At 35.3% G+C, this 18,104-nt stretch overlaps 1 protein-coding gene across 2 annotated transcripts; it reads right to left on the bottom strand.

Moving 5' to 3' along the window:
• Positions 1-828: 828 nt before the first annotated feature.
• LOC110878876 (salicylate carboxymethyltransferase) lies at positions 829-7,428 on the bottom strand. Of its 2 annotated transcripts, XM_022127263.2 has the most exons (5): positions 7,236-7,359; positions 6,520-6,723; positions 1,692-2,108; positions 1,361-1,615; positions 829-1,277 (listed from the first exon to the last, which is right to left on the bottom strand). In XM_022127263.2, exons 2-5 carry the CDS (start codon positions 6,592-6,594, stop codon positions 915-917), a joined length of 1,110 nt encoding a protein of 369 aa, XP_021982955.1. In that variant the 5' UTR covers positions 6,595-6,723; positions 7,236-7,359; the 3' UTR covers positions 829-914. The 2 variants fall into 2 exon arrangements, with proteins under 2 accessions (XP_021982955.1, XP_021982954.1); XM_022127262.2 differs by lacking the exon at positions 6,520-6,723 and having other exon boundaries at positions 7,236-7,428.
• Positions 7,429-18,104: the final 10,676 nt, after the last annotated feature.

Raw genomic sequence — 18,104 nt, 5'->3', positions numbered from 1 at the left:
TGCATCCTTATATATCAAAAGATTCTGGATTTTGTTTTTTTGACTTTTGTGTTTGTATGTTCATTGTCAAGAATCATGCGTACTGAAATAAAAATATAAGAAGTATTATAATGATATTAACAAGACAAGTAAGTCTTGATTTAAGTGTTTGATAATCGATACCTAAGGAAATATGATTAAAATAAAGTCCAATAATAAATGTCTTAAGAAGCAACATATGGTAAGATCTTTTAAACCAACTGTCATAAAGGCGAATTAATTGGTTCTTTCGGTGGATAGTTAAGGAGGTTCATAAAAGAATTCTATATGGAATTAGAGAGTTTGTGTGTTCTACTTTCATATAGGATAGGTCTGTGTTTGATGAATCGTGGGCGACAAGAGCATTATCCGATTTGAATTCCATGTGATTCAATTACTATTTTCTTTTTGTACATTAAACGAGTTAAAGTTACCCGCACGTTGCAGCGGGATATCGATTATGAATGTTTTACTATGAGTATATGAGTTGGAAAATTCCAAAGTATACGTAAACCTTTCTTTTCCTTTTCTAAAGCATTTTACTTAAAAAATGGCAGCCTAAATTTGAACTAAACATACTCATATATTTATGTAGAGCGAATAGTTATTTGAACTATACATGATGTTATATTTATGTAGAGCGAATAGTTATTTGAAAATTGTGTCGGTATAAAAGTTTGACAAGACCACTGGCTTAAATGGTGTTGGTGAAAATGATGTTGGGCAAATAAAAGACGTGGCACATGATCATTTTGTTTGTCTTGTGAAACACAAAATATTTTGTTTAGAATATAACACATTTTTTTAACCTTACGGAAAAGCAACTGCATTCTTAACTATAACAAAGCAATCCAAATAGTTGTTTATTATGTGTAGATGTTGAAATCATAAGAAGTTCATCCTTTTCGGGTCACTGACACAGTGACATTAATGAGCTTGGTCTTCTCTCTGGACATGCTACTCTTGATATTTTCGGCGTACCTCTTGAACACCTCGTCAATTGTCGACTCACCAAAGTGGCTCAAGACCAAAGGCTCAGAAACAGCCCTCATACATTTGCCCATATTGTATCCTTGCACATCCTCCTCTTCAGATAAATTGAGATTATTGCCTGTGCTTGCATCCCAATTCACTTCAGAAACCTCAAGGCGATCAATCACGAATGACCCTTCTTTCTCAACTTCATTACGTACCTCTTTAGGACTTGGAGTGTACTGTGGAATGTTGAATGAATCTAGTTTCTCTTCTTCTATAAGTCCCTGCTTTCAACGATTTAAGATTAACTTAAAGCAATTGCTAGTTGATTTACTAAAAAATGTAGTGCTTAAACCATAGTTTATACCTCCGCAACCATATCCTTTAGAGAAGTAGCTAAGAGGTCCCATATGTAACAACATTCTTTGCTACAAGGATCGTCACTTTGTCTCCCTAGTATCGTCAAAACCATACGCCCTTCACTCACCATCTCATCCGCACGACACTTGAGAAACATTGAAAAATCTTTTTGAAATTGCTCACGGTATGCTTTTATTACGCTAGGTGGGCTTGTTGTTGACATGTATATGTTCCCTTTGTTTATATCTATCATTTCAGGCACCTGTTGAGTTAAAAATTATACCAACATAAGTTTATTGCCACACACACACATATATGTATATATAGTGAGAGAGAACCTGGGAGAGCCACATGAGACTATAGGAAGAGTAAACAAAATGAATGCTTTTTCTTAGAAAAAGCCTGGTATAGAATGATCCAGGGACACCAGAAATGTAACACGGTGAAGAAGAGTTGTTGGACACCATTTGGTTTGAAAGGTTCTTCCGAAACTTTGACACCGAGAGAAAAATGGTGTTGAAATCATTTTGTGGAAGATCATTCAAGTAGATCTGTATTTCGGGTGATTCATCGTTACCAAATTTCTGTCGGATCTTGTCAACTGACTTGACGAGCTCGGATGCCACTAGTAATGTGTTTGGTCCAGAGGAACATCCAAGATCCGCCATGATTAAGGTTTTGGGGAAGTTCAAAGCCGAATAAAGATTGGTCAAAGCATCATCGATTATAGGTTTGGTCATTGATATAACCTTTCTCTGCCGCACAACAAATGAAAATAAAAATGATTAGTAAGTTTGCACCGATAATACGCATGTGTGTATGAGTATCACCATAAGAAAAAAATCCTTATAGGGACGACACCTTTAGAGAAGATATAAGTCGTCTCTATAGAGTCCTCTCTATAGATTACCCTATAGAGACAACATGTTGTTTCTCGAGGGGTTTCGTGCTTTTTGATTTAGGTTACCCTAAAGGGAAGACATGTCCTCTCTATAGAGTTGAAATTTTTTTTTTGTGTTTTTTTATATTCTCTAGTTTAATGAATTAAAAACCATAAAAAATGTTTCAACTTATAGAGACGATATGTCTCTATAATTTTTAATATTTTTTGATTATCTTTTGTTAATGATCAATAAATATTGATAATTAAAAAAAAGTTTAATTTATAAAGACGACATGTTGTCACTAAAAAGTTTGACTGGTCAAAATGAATTTTCATTTAGGCGGCAAATTTTCCCATCATTCGATTTTTTTGAAAAGAAATAATTTACCATATAGGGACAGACGACTGAAATAACTTTGTTTTGTTTTTTATTCTAAATTAATAAATAATTAAAAGAACACACTTGTAGCGACAACATGTCGTCCCTATAAGCCATTTTACTTTTCTTTTATTTTTTTAAGGATAAACCTATAGAAAGAACATGTCGTTTCTATAGGGCTTAAACAAGTTTTTCTTTTATTTAGAAAAAAACCTATAGTGACGACATGCCGTTTCTATAGGAATGTTGTGCTTTTTAAGATATGTTACCTTATAGGGACGGCATGTCCTCTCTATAAGGTGAAAATATTTTCTTTTTGTTCTTTTTTATTTTCAAGTTTGATAAATTTGAATCCCTTAAAAATGTTCCAACTTATAGAGACGACATACAACTTTAAATATTTTTCCTTTGATTTTATTTTAGAGTTAAATGCCATTTTAGTCTCTGTGGTTTGGGTCATTTCGTCAGTTTAGTCCAGAAATTTCATTTTTCGCCTATGGATCCAAAAAGGTTTCACTTCTGCCATTTTAATCCACTGGGTTAACTTCATGCATTATTTTTGTTAAGGAGAAAGGCAATTCGGTCTATGGTCGAATTGCCCTTTTAGTTCACAGAATTACATATAAAATGACCGAATTGCCCTTCACGTTAACGTAAAAAATGGATAAAGTTAATCTAAGGGACTAAAATGACAACGGTGAAATCTTTTTGGACCCACAGGAGAAAAATGAAACCTTTAGACTAAACTGGCAAAATAGCCCAAACCACAGGGACTAAAATGACATTTAACTCTTTATTTTATTAATGATCAATACCTATATGAAAATTTTAAGGAAAAATTAATAAATGAAGACATGTCATTACTAAAACGTTTGACTTGTAAAAAATACATTTCATTTAGGCGGCAAAAATTCCCTCCACTCTATTTTTTTTTTTGAAAAAAAGAATCTAACCTATACAAAGAACATGTTGGCCTCATAGAGAAAAATTATTTTGTTTGGTAATTTTAAATTTGATTAATTAATAATTAAAAATAAAAAAAAACATATTCATATATAGAGACGACTTGTTATCCCTATAAGCCTAATTGAATTTATTAATTTATTGTTGTTTTCGCTTAAAAAATAAAGAAAAATATATATTTAAACCTATAGTCGTCTCTAAAATGTTTGATTGTTAAAAAACTCATTTAAGGGGCAAAATTTTCCACCATTCCATAAAAATTGAAAAAAAACAATCTAAACAGAGAGAACATGCTATCCCTATACGGAAAAAATAATTTTCTTTTTTTTTGTTCTTTATTAATTAATAAATAGTTAAATATAAAAAATATTCATGTGTAGAGACAACATGTCGTACCTATATGCTAAAGTAACCTACAAAGATGACATGTCGTCTCTATAGGTAAAAATAATTTTGTTTTGCTTTTTATTCTTTATTAATAAATAATTAAATATAAAAAAATTATTGAATGTATAGACGACATGTCGTCCTTATAAGGCAAATTAACTATGTTTTATTTTATTTATGTTTTTAGCAAAAAAATAATAGTCTTTTATATAATTATCATTATTATTAATATGATTACGTTTATAAGGTAGGGATAGTGTACATTAATTCAGAAGTGTGAGAAGTGTATTATAACACTATATATCACACCATATAAACATTGTATAACACTATGTAACAACATATAACACCATATAACACTATGTAACAATATATACCACTATATAACAATATATAACACTATACATCTATCATAGACATGCTATCAGACAAAATATAGTGTTATATTTGTTATATAGTGTTACATAGTGTTATATGGTGTTATATGGTGTTACATAGTGTTATACGGTGTTTGTATGGTGTTATATAGTGTTATATATAGTGTTATAATACACTTCTCACACTCTTGTATTAATGTACAGGATCCTCTACCTACGTTTATATGTAATAAAGAATTAGGTTTTATAAATAAAATTAAGTTTAATTGGTTTTATATATTATTTTAAATAAACTACATATACTTAACAAGACATACATACTTAAACAAGAAAAACTTAATACCTACATATTTAAACATAAAAAACAAGTAATATCAAAGATAACAAGATATTCAATTCAATCAAACGAGCAATATGAATGCGGTGAACGCGCGTCTTCCCATTGATATGCGTATATGTATTTGTTATATGTTAGTGTATATGTATATGTGTACGTGTGTGTTATTGTATGTATGCCTATGTATGTGTATGTATGTATGTATGTATGTGTGTAGTGTGTGTGTATATATGTGTGTATGTGTCAGTGTGTATGTATGTATGTATATATGTATGTGTACACGTGTGTCTTTATGTATGTGTATGTATACGATATTGTGTGCGTGTGTGTATGTATGTGTTAGTGTATGATGTATATGTAATTATTTACGCATGTGTGTATCTATGTCTATGTGTACATATGTGATGTATATGTACATGTATATGTGTGGTTGTGTATGTGTATGTATGTGTATATGTGTGTGCGTATGTATGTTTGACGTGTGGGATTTGGGTTACCTTTGCCGCTTATGGTTATTGGAGTCTCACATGTAAACTTTTTTATATTTTTTGGGAACTAGTTTTCAGCCGGTCATTCATTTGTGATGATGTCATCAGTTTTTGTGTCTTATGTCGTTGGTTGAGGGACTTGTGTGTCGTTTAATTACTGTTTTATATATGGAAACTTCAAAAATCTGTTTCTTACTGGTTGTATACTGATTGGATTATTTGTGGTAGTCTACTGGTGTATTCATGGCTGCATCTCGGTTGTCAATTGCTACTCTGCAGAGGCATTGGCTGGCAGGTGTGTTTGTATCTCCTTTTATGTTAGAAATGACTAAATTTACTTGGAAGTTTATAATGTATCTTTGTAAATTGTTCAAATAGTGAATGGATACAACTTCTCAAATGATTTGTAGCATGTACAGTGGTCTTTGTTATTTCCAACTTAAAAGTTTTCGATGTATGTTTTCGTACATGTTTGAGTGTCTTGTCTCTATAATTCTTTTAAAAAGCTATAGAGACGATATGTCGTCTCTATAGGGCACAAATGTTTTATTTTTTAAAGAAAAACTTATAGAGAGGACATGTCGTCTATATATGGCATAAATGTTTTTTTTTTTTTAATTTCAAAGAATAACCTGTAGATACGACATCTTGTCTCTGTAGGGTATAAATGTTTTTTTAAAATAAACTTATAGAGACGACATGTCGTCCCTATAGAGCATAAATGTTTTTTTTTTAATTTTAAAGAAAAACATGTAGGGACGGCATGTCGTCTCTATATGGCATAATATTTTTTAGAATTTTTTAAAGAAAACCTATAAAAACGACATATCACTTCTATATGGCTTAGACGTTTTTTTAATTTTTTTTGAAGAAAACCTATAGAGACGACATATCATCCCTAAAGGGCTTAAAAATATTTTAATAAATGTTTATTTCATTTTATAAATACTAACTTTATTTGTAATTATTTTTTTCATAAACTTGTAGAGACGACATTTCATCTCTAGAAGCTCTTCAATAGGGACGACACTTATAGAGACGACTTCTGTGACCTATAGGGACGGAGCTGTAGAGAGAAATTTTATAGAGACGATATGTTGTCTTTATAGGTGAAAAAGGACTATAAAGACGACATGTCCTACCTAAAAGCTTAAATAATGTTGTCTCCATAGAGTTTTTATCTTGTATTAGGTGTTTATGCTAGACTTCAAGGTTAGGATAGGCCTTCAATTTTAAACATGCATGACGATTGACGAATCATGAGTTTAATGAGCTACGACAATAAATTATTAATAGAAATCAATACAAAAAAATACATGTATAATTCATGTATGGTATAAGATGCAAGGTACCGGTAGAAGAGAATTGTTGGAATAGCTATAATCTCCATCACCACCATTCATACGAAGAACCTGAGTGACGTCCATAACTCTTGCACACACTCAAATCTCTCCACACACCAAGAGACTATGCCTGTTGAGTTTGGGCTACCTCTATTTATATGCATGATGATGGGCTCCATATCATTATTTTTTGATAGGTTCTTCTAGTGTATTCTGTACAACGTTAATTTTATAATCATATATTATTTGCAATATACTCTTCATATTTCTTAATGGCCGGTTGTTAGAGAGTGTGAACTCTTTGTTTACTATTTATTGGTTGTTAAGAGAGTGTGAACTATTTGTTTAGTATATATTGTAGTTTCTACTTAATTAACGGTATCATTCTAAAACTCTATTGTAGTTTTATAGCGCAAATTGCAATTCGATAACTCTATCGTCTCTTTCATACCAAACTCGGATCCACACTTTCTTTATTTTGATCACGTATTATGAATCCAACAACTACTATATATGAAAAAAAACTTATTTTTTAAAATTGTGTTGATGTAAAGATATTCAATAGTATATTGTTATTGAAAAAGTTTTGTTTCTCTTTCACTTCTGATCTCATTGATCACGCCTAACTCGATAAGGGCTAACCAGATAATAATGGTAGTTCAGTTAGAAAAAGAACTTAATTAGTAAAAAGGCTAATAACATATTAGATGCAAGATGCAAGGTACCTGTAGAAGAGAATTGTTTGAATAGCTATAATCTCCATCACCACCATTCATATGGAGCGCCTGAGCGACGTCCATATCTCTTTCACACTCTCATGCACTCCACGAAACAACGCTCTCCTTTCACTCACTCAGAGACTACAGTCACTACACGTACCTAGTGACACTTCGAATATGCCTCTTGTGTTTTGCCTACCTTTATTTATAGACATATTGAGGGTGAGCCCCATGTAATTACTATTTATGCATTCTTCAATGTATCTTGTATTACAATATTTCTTTTATAGTTATAGTTATATACTAAAAAAGGTATATTCTTTTCTTACTTCATAATGGTGCTTGAGAGTATTGACTATTTGTTTGCTGTATTTTCGTTTAACATTTAATATATAGGTAATAGTGTGGTGTCAGATGACTCAAAATTTAACCATGTATTCCTGTTACTCTTTCGTCTCTATCGCATATCTTAGACAAGTATGCCCACATGCTTTACTCGCTTAAAGTATTGGTGCATATCTTTTCCACGCTTAAATAGTTCCATGAAAATTACTCATGATTGTTTTATGCATAAATAAATAGTCCCGTGAAAATCATGATTGTTTTATTAATAAAATATCTACAAAAGAATGATATTGAATGATCATGCGGCTGTTTTGTTTTGAGAACAGCGACGGACCTACCTACTGGTTTTTATTTTGGTGTTTTGATGTTTTTTTTTTTCTAAACTTGATTAGGGCTTGAAAATTATGGACTATGGTTGAATATAATTGTTTATTTTGTTTAAGTGTTTAGTTTTTTTTATGAACTTATGGATCAATTTATATGTGATAGGAACCATGAGTAGGGAAGTTTTGACGAATCTCTCAAGAGGAACTATTAGGAAAGTAGCTATATATTATGTTTTGCATAGATTTCAAAAAATAAAAACCCGTAGGCACAATTTTAAATATGTATGTAATGACGTTTAACGTGTTTTAGATGGTATATAAATTTTAGTTTGACATTCTTTTGTTTTACATGACCCGACCCGATCCCGATATGAACCGGATTTTATTATATAGCTAGGGGCCTAATATCTTTAAAAATATTTCTCACTTCATAGAAAACTTTCTGAGTCCGCCACTATTTGAGAAATATTTTTTTTAATAAACTGAAATTTGAATTACAATCCTTTAAAATTTTGATAGATATTTGATTTGTAAATATGTTTAAGGAATTAATTAAAAAAATTTAAAAACAAAGAAGACAAATTTACCGTTATTCAAACCCCCCTTTCCTTTCCCAAGCCTTTCACTTTCTTTCACTATTCCAACATCACCTCCTCCCCTTCCCAGGCCTTTCACTTTCTTTCACCGTTCCAACATCACCTCCTCCCCTTCCCAAGCCAACCATCTCCATCGTGTTAGCCGATAATATAGCCATATATTATTGGAAAAATTTCATGTTTTATCTTTTATCTTAATATCCTTTTAGGCGGTATCTTTTGCCACGAAAATTGACGAGTTATGTACTTAACGTTTCAAACTCTTGCACATTACTTCTTTTAGGCCTAACTCAGTTAAATTTTATATTTACATAAGGGTATTTTAGTGTTTTACCCTTACCTAAAAATATTGTATCAAATAAACAAAACTTAAATTTAAAAAATACATATTATATCTTATTTTATTATATATAATATAAATAAATATAAAGAAAACACTTTCATACCCATACCCATCTCTCCCTACCTATCCCTCTATATATATATATATATATATATAGAGAGAGAGAGAGAGAGAGAGAGAAACGTGATCAGGAGAAAACGGCAAAAAGTGTGAGAACACATCCTGGCCGAACACGTGGCGTGGGGCATGATCAGGGTCCGAGGGTTTTTTTTTGTCTTTTTAGTATTCTTCTCCTTTCATGATTTTCGCATTTGACATGCTTCTTTATTTTTTGCGTGTAAGATAATTTTGGCGTTATGTAGATTTATTAATTATTTGGCGTTTTATTATTTTTTCTCAGATTTCTTCTCGTTGAATTAATTCTTTTTGTGTCACATAGTTAATCTTTTGGCGTTATGGCTTTTTCCATGTCATTTTTGGCGTTTTGTATCTTTTTATTAATAATTCATTACCATAGATTAATATTTTATGAAACTACAATAAAACGAAAATCAAAATAAACTAATAGTCTTCCGTAGGTGGGATTACATCAGAGATGTACCCATCGCTTTCTTCATCACTTTCTTTAGATTCTTCATCATCAAATTTCATTTTTGCGTATAACGCCATTAGCTCGTGTCTTCTTTCCTGCAGCCTATTCTTGAATATCACTGCATCCTTGGATTTTGGATCGTTTGAAGGTTTTAAATCACAGAGTTGTTCAATGATAGATAGCAACCCTGTCTTCAACATTTCTTCCATTGGTCTTGAATATTGCACCCCGTTTTGATAAGTAACTTCAAGTGTTCCTTCTTCTTCATGCAATACCCAACTGCTAAGTTTTGTTATATGAGTATCTTCAATATCATCATCATCTTCTGCTAGAAACTTTCTTTCCAGTCTTTTTATTATAGTTCTTGTTCTTTCACAATCGTCGTTTCTTGGAACCCCAAGGGCCAGGATATCCTTCTAAACATTTTCATTCATTCCCATCATGGCTTTTATTGTTCTTACCTTTACCCTTCTCCTGTCATATAACTTTAACTTTATGATGAATCGTTTTTCTTTCCTTTCAAACCTCCATGCAATAACCTTAGCCATTTTTTAAAATTTTTGCCGTTTTGGAGAATATGTGGCGATTTAGTCTTTTTTGGCGTGTTTGAGCTTGGGTTCTGATGGTCTTCTTTTATATTGACTTTTTTTCCCACGTATGTCAGGTAATTATGGCGTTTTAAAAAAGATAAAAAAAATTTAATATAATAAATGTTAGTAATTATGTTTTCAGTCGTTTCATTTTACTCTTTTTTGCAATTTTACCGTGTTTTGTTTTCAAACTCAACTGTTTTAATGGTGTAACGCGTCAAATCTTTTGACGGCTGTAATTATGGTGTTTTGTTTTCCAATGGCGGTTAGATAACTATTGGACTTCTTTTGTTTTATATTCTTTGCACATTGTTTCACGCTTTTTTTATAATATTAGTTGGTCAAATTAATTTTATTATAGTTTGGTAGTTTTTTGGGGGCTTTTTTATGGCATTATGGCGTTTTACACGTATTTGCTAAATTTGGCGTTTTATTATATTTTTCATTATAGCATTAATATTATTTTGTTGTTTATTTACTGACATTACAAAACAAACAATAGATAAAGAAAATTAAAAAAAAAAACAAAGCAGAAGCAAATTATGATTTAAAATCTGTAGTGTCATCAGTCTCTTTTTTCTTTTGAAACTACAAGAAATGTGACAAATAAATGGCGTTTTGGGTTTGGCGTTGTTTATTTTCTTTGTTCATGTGTTGAAGTGTCTTTGTGAGACATAAAGTGACCCCCTGTGGGTGGATGCTATCTGCCTGTGGTTTTCATTATATTCATTGAGGCCAAAGTAGTATTTACACTGGTATAGGTCTCTTCTTATCATCCAAACGTTCTTCAGGAACAAAGATGACAGTATGACATATGGGTGTCATCAGTCCCTCCTTTTTTCAATTTTGTCCATCTCATGCAGCAAAATCTTTCTACACTCACGTAACAAATCATTAAATGAAGCTTCAAGCAGAACATTACTGAGGATCAAAGAAAATATGTTTGCTGTTGTTGTATATTTTGGCGTTTTACATTGAGTTGTAAATTTTTTTTGCAACCACTGTGTGTTTTGTTGTGTTTTTTTTTGGTGTGATAAACGGAAGATGGTGAGGCGTTTCTATTTATAGAATTTTTTTGGCGCATAGTTTAGGCGGGATGTTATTTTTATAACAAAAATGTAATTAACATTTATCCGGATGTAAACTTTGGCATTATATATAATGGCCTTTAATATTTTATGGCGTTTTTGTAGCCAGACAACTTAAATAAAAACACAGAAAAAAGTACGCAGTGATAAAATTGGCGTTTTGTATTTATTTGGCGTTTTATTTTTCAATGGCGTTTTATGTGAGGAATGGTTTTTTTACTTTTTTACCCTTAATGACGCGCGTCCACGTAATAAAAATGGTGTTATTTACTAAAATGCCACCACGCCAATCTAGTCCATAGATTGTTTTGATCGGACGATCCATAAGCGTTCTCACCGTTCTCACACTTTTCACCGTTTTCTCTAAATCCTGATATATATAGACACCTGCAACCATCGCTCCCACCTACCAACACCATCACTAAACCAACTGACACCATCGCTATCACTGCCTTCCACCGCCCCCACTACACCCACTGCCCACCTGCCACCATAAACCACCGCCCACCTACCACCAACAACTACCGCCTATTCTTCATTTTTCCCTCTCCCCAAAGCCTAACATTTTCTCTTTTCCAATCAGACCTACTTGTGCTTAATTCCAACAGAGTCGGTGTGGTTGTCTAGGCTTAGATTTGATGGTGAAACGAGTGATGGTGACAGCGGTCCTTCTCGACGTAGGGTTTCACGACCACTGACTTCCAACGATTAGATATCACACCTTCAAAATCCACATGCGAAGTTTTACCGCTAGGCGTGCGACTGACCAGAATCAAGCCACTAATCATGTTGAACATATATTTAAGTTATTAAAAACCATCACAATCAACACGATTAGTGATTAACATTTAAATGTCCAAAACATAGTTTAAACCAACAGCGGAAGCTAAACGTAAAAACCCATACATGAGTTAAAAACCACAATGTTTAATAAAATTTAAAACCAAAAGTTTATTGCAGCCATGACACTCCAAATGCTGCAAGCTCTCATACTGTGCCTAACTACCTTCAAAGAATGCAGTAGCCTGTCAACATAAAGTTGGTGGGTTCACAATTTTAGTTAAGCGTAGAGCGTAAGCGCAAGTTCATATGTAAAAGTGCTATAAGTATGACTCGAATAACTAACCCTCATCACATGACTAAACTGTGTAGATACCGAAAACTAACGTAGTAAGTTTTTGTGCCATCCATCAATGTCTATCCGCATTGATGCAATAGGAAAGGTCAATAGTTCATGCTCGACTCCCCGCACGGTGCGCGGTTTGTCAAACCTGATGCGCTATCAACTAATACCCCGTCTGTCAACCCGGCAAGCTAATCAGTATAGTGTGTTGGGACTTTCAGGATGGAGTTTTTTGTTTAGTCCAAGCGTACTACTCCACCTCCAGTGGATAGTATGTTTCAGTGGTCCTACAAGGAACATGCGTGTAGCCCCAAACCAGGGGTACTGTATGTCTTTCCCAAACCAGGGAAATAAGGGTGTTGCCCTAAACCAGGGATGCATGCTTTTAGTAAAGTGTTGTGAACTCACATTAGTTTTGTTTGGTAAGACTTAAATACGTTATTAGTTGATGTGGTCAATACCCATAGGGTTATTAGTGTGTTTATGAAAAGTTCATAAGTTCTACACTCATCTAGCACACATATCACGCAGACAAGTTGTCACAAGATATTTTATCATGTTGTTTTCATGCACATGTTCATAAAATAACCTACGACATGGCACATATCATTTATACTATCACTAACCAAGTGCGGGCACTTAAAATAACAATTTTGATTCTTATAAGTTTATCAATCATGCATAGCAAATTCACTGAAATTAGACTGTTTTAGTAAGCTCGTTTACCATACTTACTTACGATGTTGCAAAAATTATGATCTTTTTATGGGACGTACCCCTCGGTGGGTTTGTCCTTGTGTTTTAAATTTTTGATGCCTAACCCTTTACTGAAAAATTTAGAAAAATCAATTACTATGCAGTGGCCAGATTCGTCACTTTCTGGATGCAGCTTATGGAAAAAATCATTTAAAAATCCTCGATTGCCCGATTTGACCCGATTCCATATGGAGATTCGTACTGACACCTAAGACCATCTACTGTATAAATTTCATGACTTAACTCCAAGCATTCACCGAGATATGACATAAAACACAATGCACAAATTCTGCAGAAAAATGCAGCTTTGACCACGGAAACGAAATATTTTTTTTTTAAAATATCAAAAGACATCTAAAAATTGTGATTCTAGCGCCATTTGAAGCATATTTCGAAATACTACACTTTGGACTCAAGAAAATCCAGTTTTCGTTATGTTATGACCCAGTTATAGCCCACTGAAGTCGGTTGTAATGGTTGGACAACTTCCTGTTTCAGCTCTTAGTGACATAAGACGAGTTTTAAGACTTTAATCCCATACCTAGCAAGATAACACGACACCAATACATCACTTAAAGTAGATTGTCATCTCAAATCATATCCTATATCAATTTGTTTATTAATAACCACAAGTTTAACCAAAATCCTACAAGACCCAAACCCTAGGAATGATACGAACACACAAACGATTAAACACCAACAAACATGATATCTAGCAACCCTAATTTACGAGTAATCATCAAAGAATGTCAAGAATCATCATCAATACAAAAAACACAGCCAAGTTTTAAGCTATTCTAAGAACCAAAATCAAAGCATAAAGATTACCGAGTCGAGGAAGTGAGATGGATCGCTAGATGCCTGAACCGAATGAGGAAGAGGACTTCTTGAGCCTTACTTGTCAACTAGAGGGTAGTAGAGAGAGTCAGAAGCTGAGATCCCAGATTTTAGGGTTCTTGGTGTTGTAGTGATTATGATAAAACATGATTACGTCAATTAAAAAAAATGCTTTAAAGGGTGTGGGGCAGTTTTGGGATACATGGGCCGCAACTAAAGGGGTTTGGGCTGGGTGGTTTGGGCCGATAAGAAGGTAGGTTGCACTTAAGCACGGTCCGAGAGTGGGAGTTTTGCGTGGAATGAAACGACATGAAAGGGTGGGGTTTCGAGTTGGGTGAAATAGTTTGCGTGTGAGGTAAGGTGGTTCGTACAAATAGGTAATGGAGTGTATCGATATCGAGTTTAGATAATTATATATTGAAGAAACACTAGATTAATGACCGGAATCGAATAATCTAGAGGGTTTGGATCTGCATAAAAGGGGGGGGGTTGTTTCTCTTGTTTGATTCGATACAACATACCTTCTTCTCCGATGAACTCTGCAAAAAAGAAGCACCGTTAGCCTCGCCAAATGGAGAAAGGGGTTCTCTCCTTGACCCGACTCCGGTGTGAGAATAAGTATGGATTATGAAGAAGAAGATGTATTGTAGAAGTATGTGTAACTTGAATTTCATACCTGAATGGTTCTCATATTTATAGCCAGGAGTCTTTTGGGCGGGAAAACCCGTTAGTGAAAAGTTGACGGAAGATGCCAACCCTGTAAGTGGTTACATTTCCTTCCGTCAAGTTTCTTGATCCGTCGTGAGTGCACACGGATCGTGGTTTAGATCGATGGCTGGGGTTTTTCCACGTGTAAAGTGATTAAATGGAGATTACTCTCCAATTGCATGCTCTCGTTGTGATTTCAGGGATGCCTGAGGTGGCGACACGTGTCCAGACGGTTATAACCGTCTTAGTGGTGCACGATTGAATTCCTTCTAGAAGATTACTGCTGTAATTTGGTGTGACTCCTTGTGTGTGGAATCAGCTGAATAAATAAATCCCAAGTCTGGGTAAATAATTTTTAAGCCTGGATATTATTATACGGAAGTATTTTAACTTAGGATTTTCATCCTTTGTTTGTGGGGAAGGCGCAAGGATTTATGATTTCCTTTTGGCGCACGAGTGCCGTTTGCTATCTGCCTTTTAAGCCTTCTTTGTAGGACCAGTGTGCGGCCGCACAAGGTCAGAAGGGCTATTTGACCAAGTTGTGGTATGGTCCCAAGTACTTGTCATAAGGTTTTTGGGACCTTACCCCTTCAAGTCCCCCCCAGTCTAGTGTTGCTCTTATGCAAGTAAGTGGAGCACTGGACTTATGAGAGAGAAAGTGCTTCTTGGCGCGAAAATGAGAAATCTTTTATGAGAAGATTTAATTTTGTTTTTAAAAGACTTTTTTTTAGGGGAAATTATGACTTTCTGCCTTCTTATAATCATGACCTGACGTGTGGTGACGCCAGTTTGTAATAAAAAATTGATATTTCGCAATATTTTCCTTCTTACATTGGGATACGTAATGGCGCTTGTCAGGCTTCATTAATGGAGATAAGACCTTAGTCCCTGTAGCGCCGTTCAGAGGGGACGTTTTTCTGACAGTTATTCATGGTGATCAAGTTTTTTCTTTTCCCGGAGTATTGTTCCTCTCTATATATATATATATATATATATATGTATGTATTGGGATGCTCGTTTGCTTCCTTAGTTTGAAAAGAATGAAGGGGAAAAGTATCTTTCGTTCCCGGCGACTTTCAGATATCCTAAGGATTCGTGAAGCTGCTGAGGCCCTCTTACTTCTTGCTAACTCTCCGCCATTAATGGCTACCGGAAAAGAAAATTCTTTCGTTGTTGGCTCTCCAATGGTTGCTGGTTCTGATGGTAAAGTTTTCCGGCAAGAGGGTGTTGCCGATGAGGAAGCCGGTGTCTTGTCCGTTGATGCTTTGATGACCCGTTTTCCAACGATTCAACACGGGGGATGTGAATTGGTGTATTCCTGTCGGAAAAATCGCCGTGTCGATTATGTGCCAGTTGTTGTTGACGGTCATGCTACTAACTAGGTTAGGTTTGGGAAATAATGTATTCCCTTTCTTGTTGTTTGTATAAATTTGCTGGTTTTGGTACTGGAAAGGTTTTGAAGATCATTGCCATGATCTTTGTTATGAAGTGTTATGCTACACTTGATAATGTATATTTTTTTTGTTTGGTGTACTGCTGTACCTGTAGATTTTGTTTGTTTTGTGTGTTTGGATTACAATATGCTGCATGTGTTTTAATTGCTTTGATCAGGTAGAGCGAATGAGAGATGGTATTGTGCTCATGTGTGAACGTTTGTCCAGAATATGCGCTTATGTTGCGCTTTTTCCAGACTATTCATGAGGTGTACAATGTTTACCATGTTGTTTTCGCGTAGACCAAAAGAATTACATGCAATTTGTAACAAACAGTAACAAGTATGAAGATGATGTTTGTATTAATAAAGTGCGAGGCTTGCAATACAAGTGTAATAGGAAATACATTGCCTGTGAATGAGTTGTCCTATATGTAACACCTGCGCAACTGCTGCGCGTTCCAGGTGCGGGGAACTAGAGTCCCATCAATTCTTTTTAGGGTGTATGCCCCTTTGCCTAGGACCTCATTGATGATGTATGGTCTTTCCCATTTTGGCGCTAATTTGCTTGGTTTTTCTGCGTTTGACGCTTCATTGTCGCGCAAGACGAAATCACCAGGAACAAAGGTACACACACGTACACGCGCGTTGTAATATTTTTCGAGTTTGGATTTGTACCTTGCTTCTGTGATGGCGGCGTTCTCGCGCCTTTCTTCAAGAAGGTCTAAATCCATTCTTCGTTCATGCTCATTGTTTTGTTTTTCCATGGCTATCATGCGCAGTGACGGTAGGCCAATTTCGGCTGGGATTACGGCTTCAGACCCGTAGACCAAGCTGAATGGAGTTTCTCCTGTGCTAGTCTTTGGCATTGTTCGATGTGCCCATAGGATGCTAGGGAGTTCATCGAACCATCCTCTGCGCGCTGTGCCCAGGCGCGCCTTAATGCCGTCGACTATTTGTTTGTTGATGCTTTCGACTTGGCGATTTGCTTGTGGGTGTGCCACAGAGGCAAAGTTGTGCTCAATCTTCATTTCCTTGAACCATTTCTGTAGATCTTCTGAGGCAAAGTTAGTGCCGTTGTCGGAAATGATGCGCAATGGCAATCCAAATCTGCAAATAATATGTTCCCATATAAATTTGCGGATTACCATTGCTGTGGTTGAGGCTAAGGCTTTAGCTTTAACCCACTTCGTGAAGTAGTCGACTACTACAATGATGAATTTGACTGCGCCTGGCGTGTCAGGAAATGGGCCAACAAGATCGATGCCCCATTGTTGGAATGGCCAGGCAGACGTAACTGGTACTAGTGGATTCTTTGGCCGGAGCGTCTTTGGCGCGTGACGTTGGCATGCTGTGCATTTCCGTAGTATTTCTACCGCGTCTACATGCATTCCCGGCCAATAATATCCTGCGCTCATTATTTTTGCTACTACCATGCGCGGTCCGGCGTGTATCCCACACAAGCCTTCATGGATTTCTCTGACCATGTATTGTGCGTCTGTCCTTTCGACGCATCGTAGTAATGGTCCCATGAATGACTTTCTGTATAGAATGTCGTCCGCTATTTCGTAGTTTATTGCTTTATTCTGGATTTTCCTAGCTTTCGCCTTTTCTTCCGGGAGTTTTCCGTGTTGTAAGTATAAGATGATCGGAGACATCCAAGACAGATTGCCGATCTCTATAATGTTAACTTGTTTGAGAGGAACAGAGGGGTTGGACAATACCTCTATACGCACCTCTTTTGCTAAGTGCTTGAAGCTGGTAGCGGCCAATTTGCTTAGTGCGTCCGCATGTTTGTTTTCACTTCTGTTTATATGATTGACCTTAAATGTTTGGAATTGACTAATCAACATCCGCGCTTGTTCTAGATATAATGCCATAGCCTCATCGTAATGCCCATTGACTTGTTCAGCCACTAGTTTTGAATCAATGCTAGCTTCCAGGTTTCTTGCTCCCATTTTAAGCGCTAGGCGAAGGCCTGCTAAGAACGCCTCGTATTCCGCTTCGTTGTTAGTGCTTCGGAAGTCTAGGCGTATGGCGTATGTAAGCTCGTGGTCATCCAGGCTGACTAGTCGGAGACCTGCCCCTGCTCCATCATCATTAGAAGCGTCGTCCGTGTGTAGGGTCCAGACCCTATCG

The sequence above is a fragment of the Helianthus annuus genome, chromosome 9 (genome assembly GCF_002127325.2).
Source record: "Helianthus annuus cultivar XRQ/B chromosome 9, HanXRQr2.0-SUNRISE, whole genome shotgun sequence".
In the NCBI taxonomy this organism is placed as follows: domain Eukaryota; kingdom Viridiplantae; phylum Streptophyta; class Magnoliopsida; order Asterales; family Asteraceae; genus Helianthus; species Helianthus annuus.
Note: the sequence above shows the minus strand (reverse complement) of the source record. Positions and strands in the feature narration are given on the sequence as shown.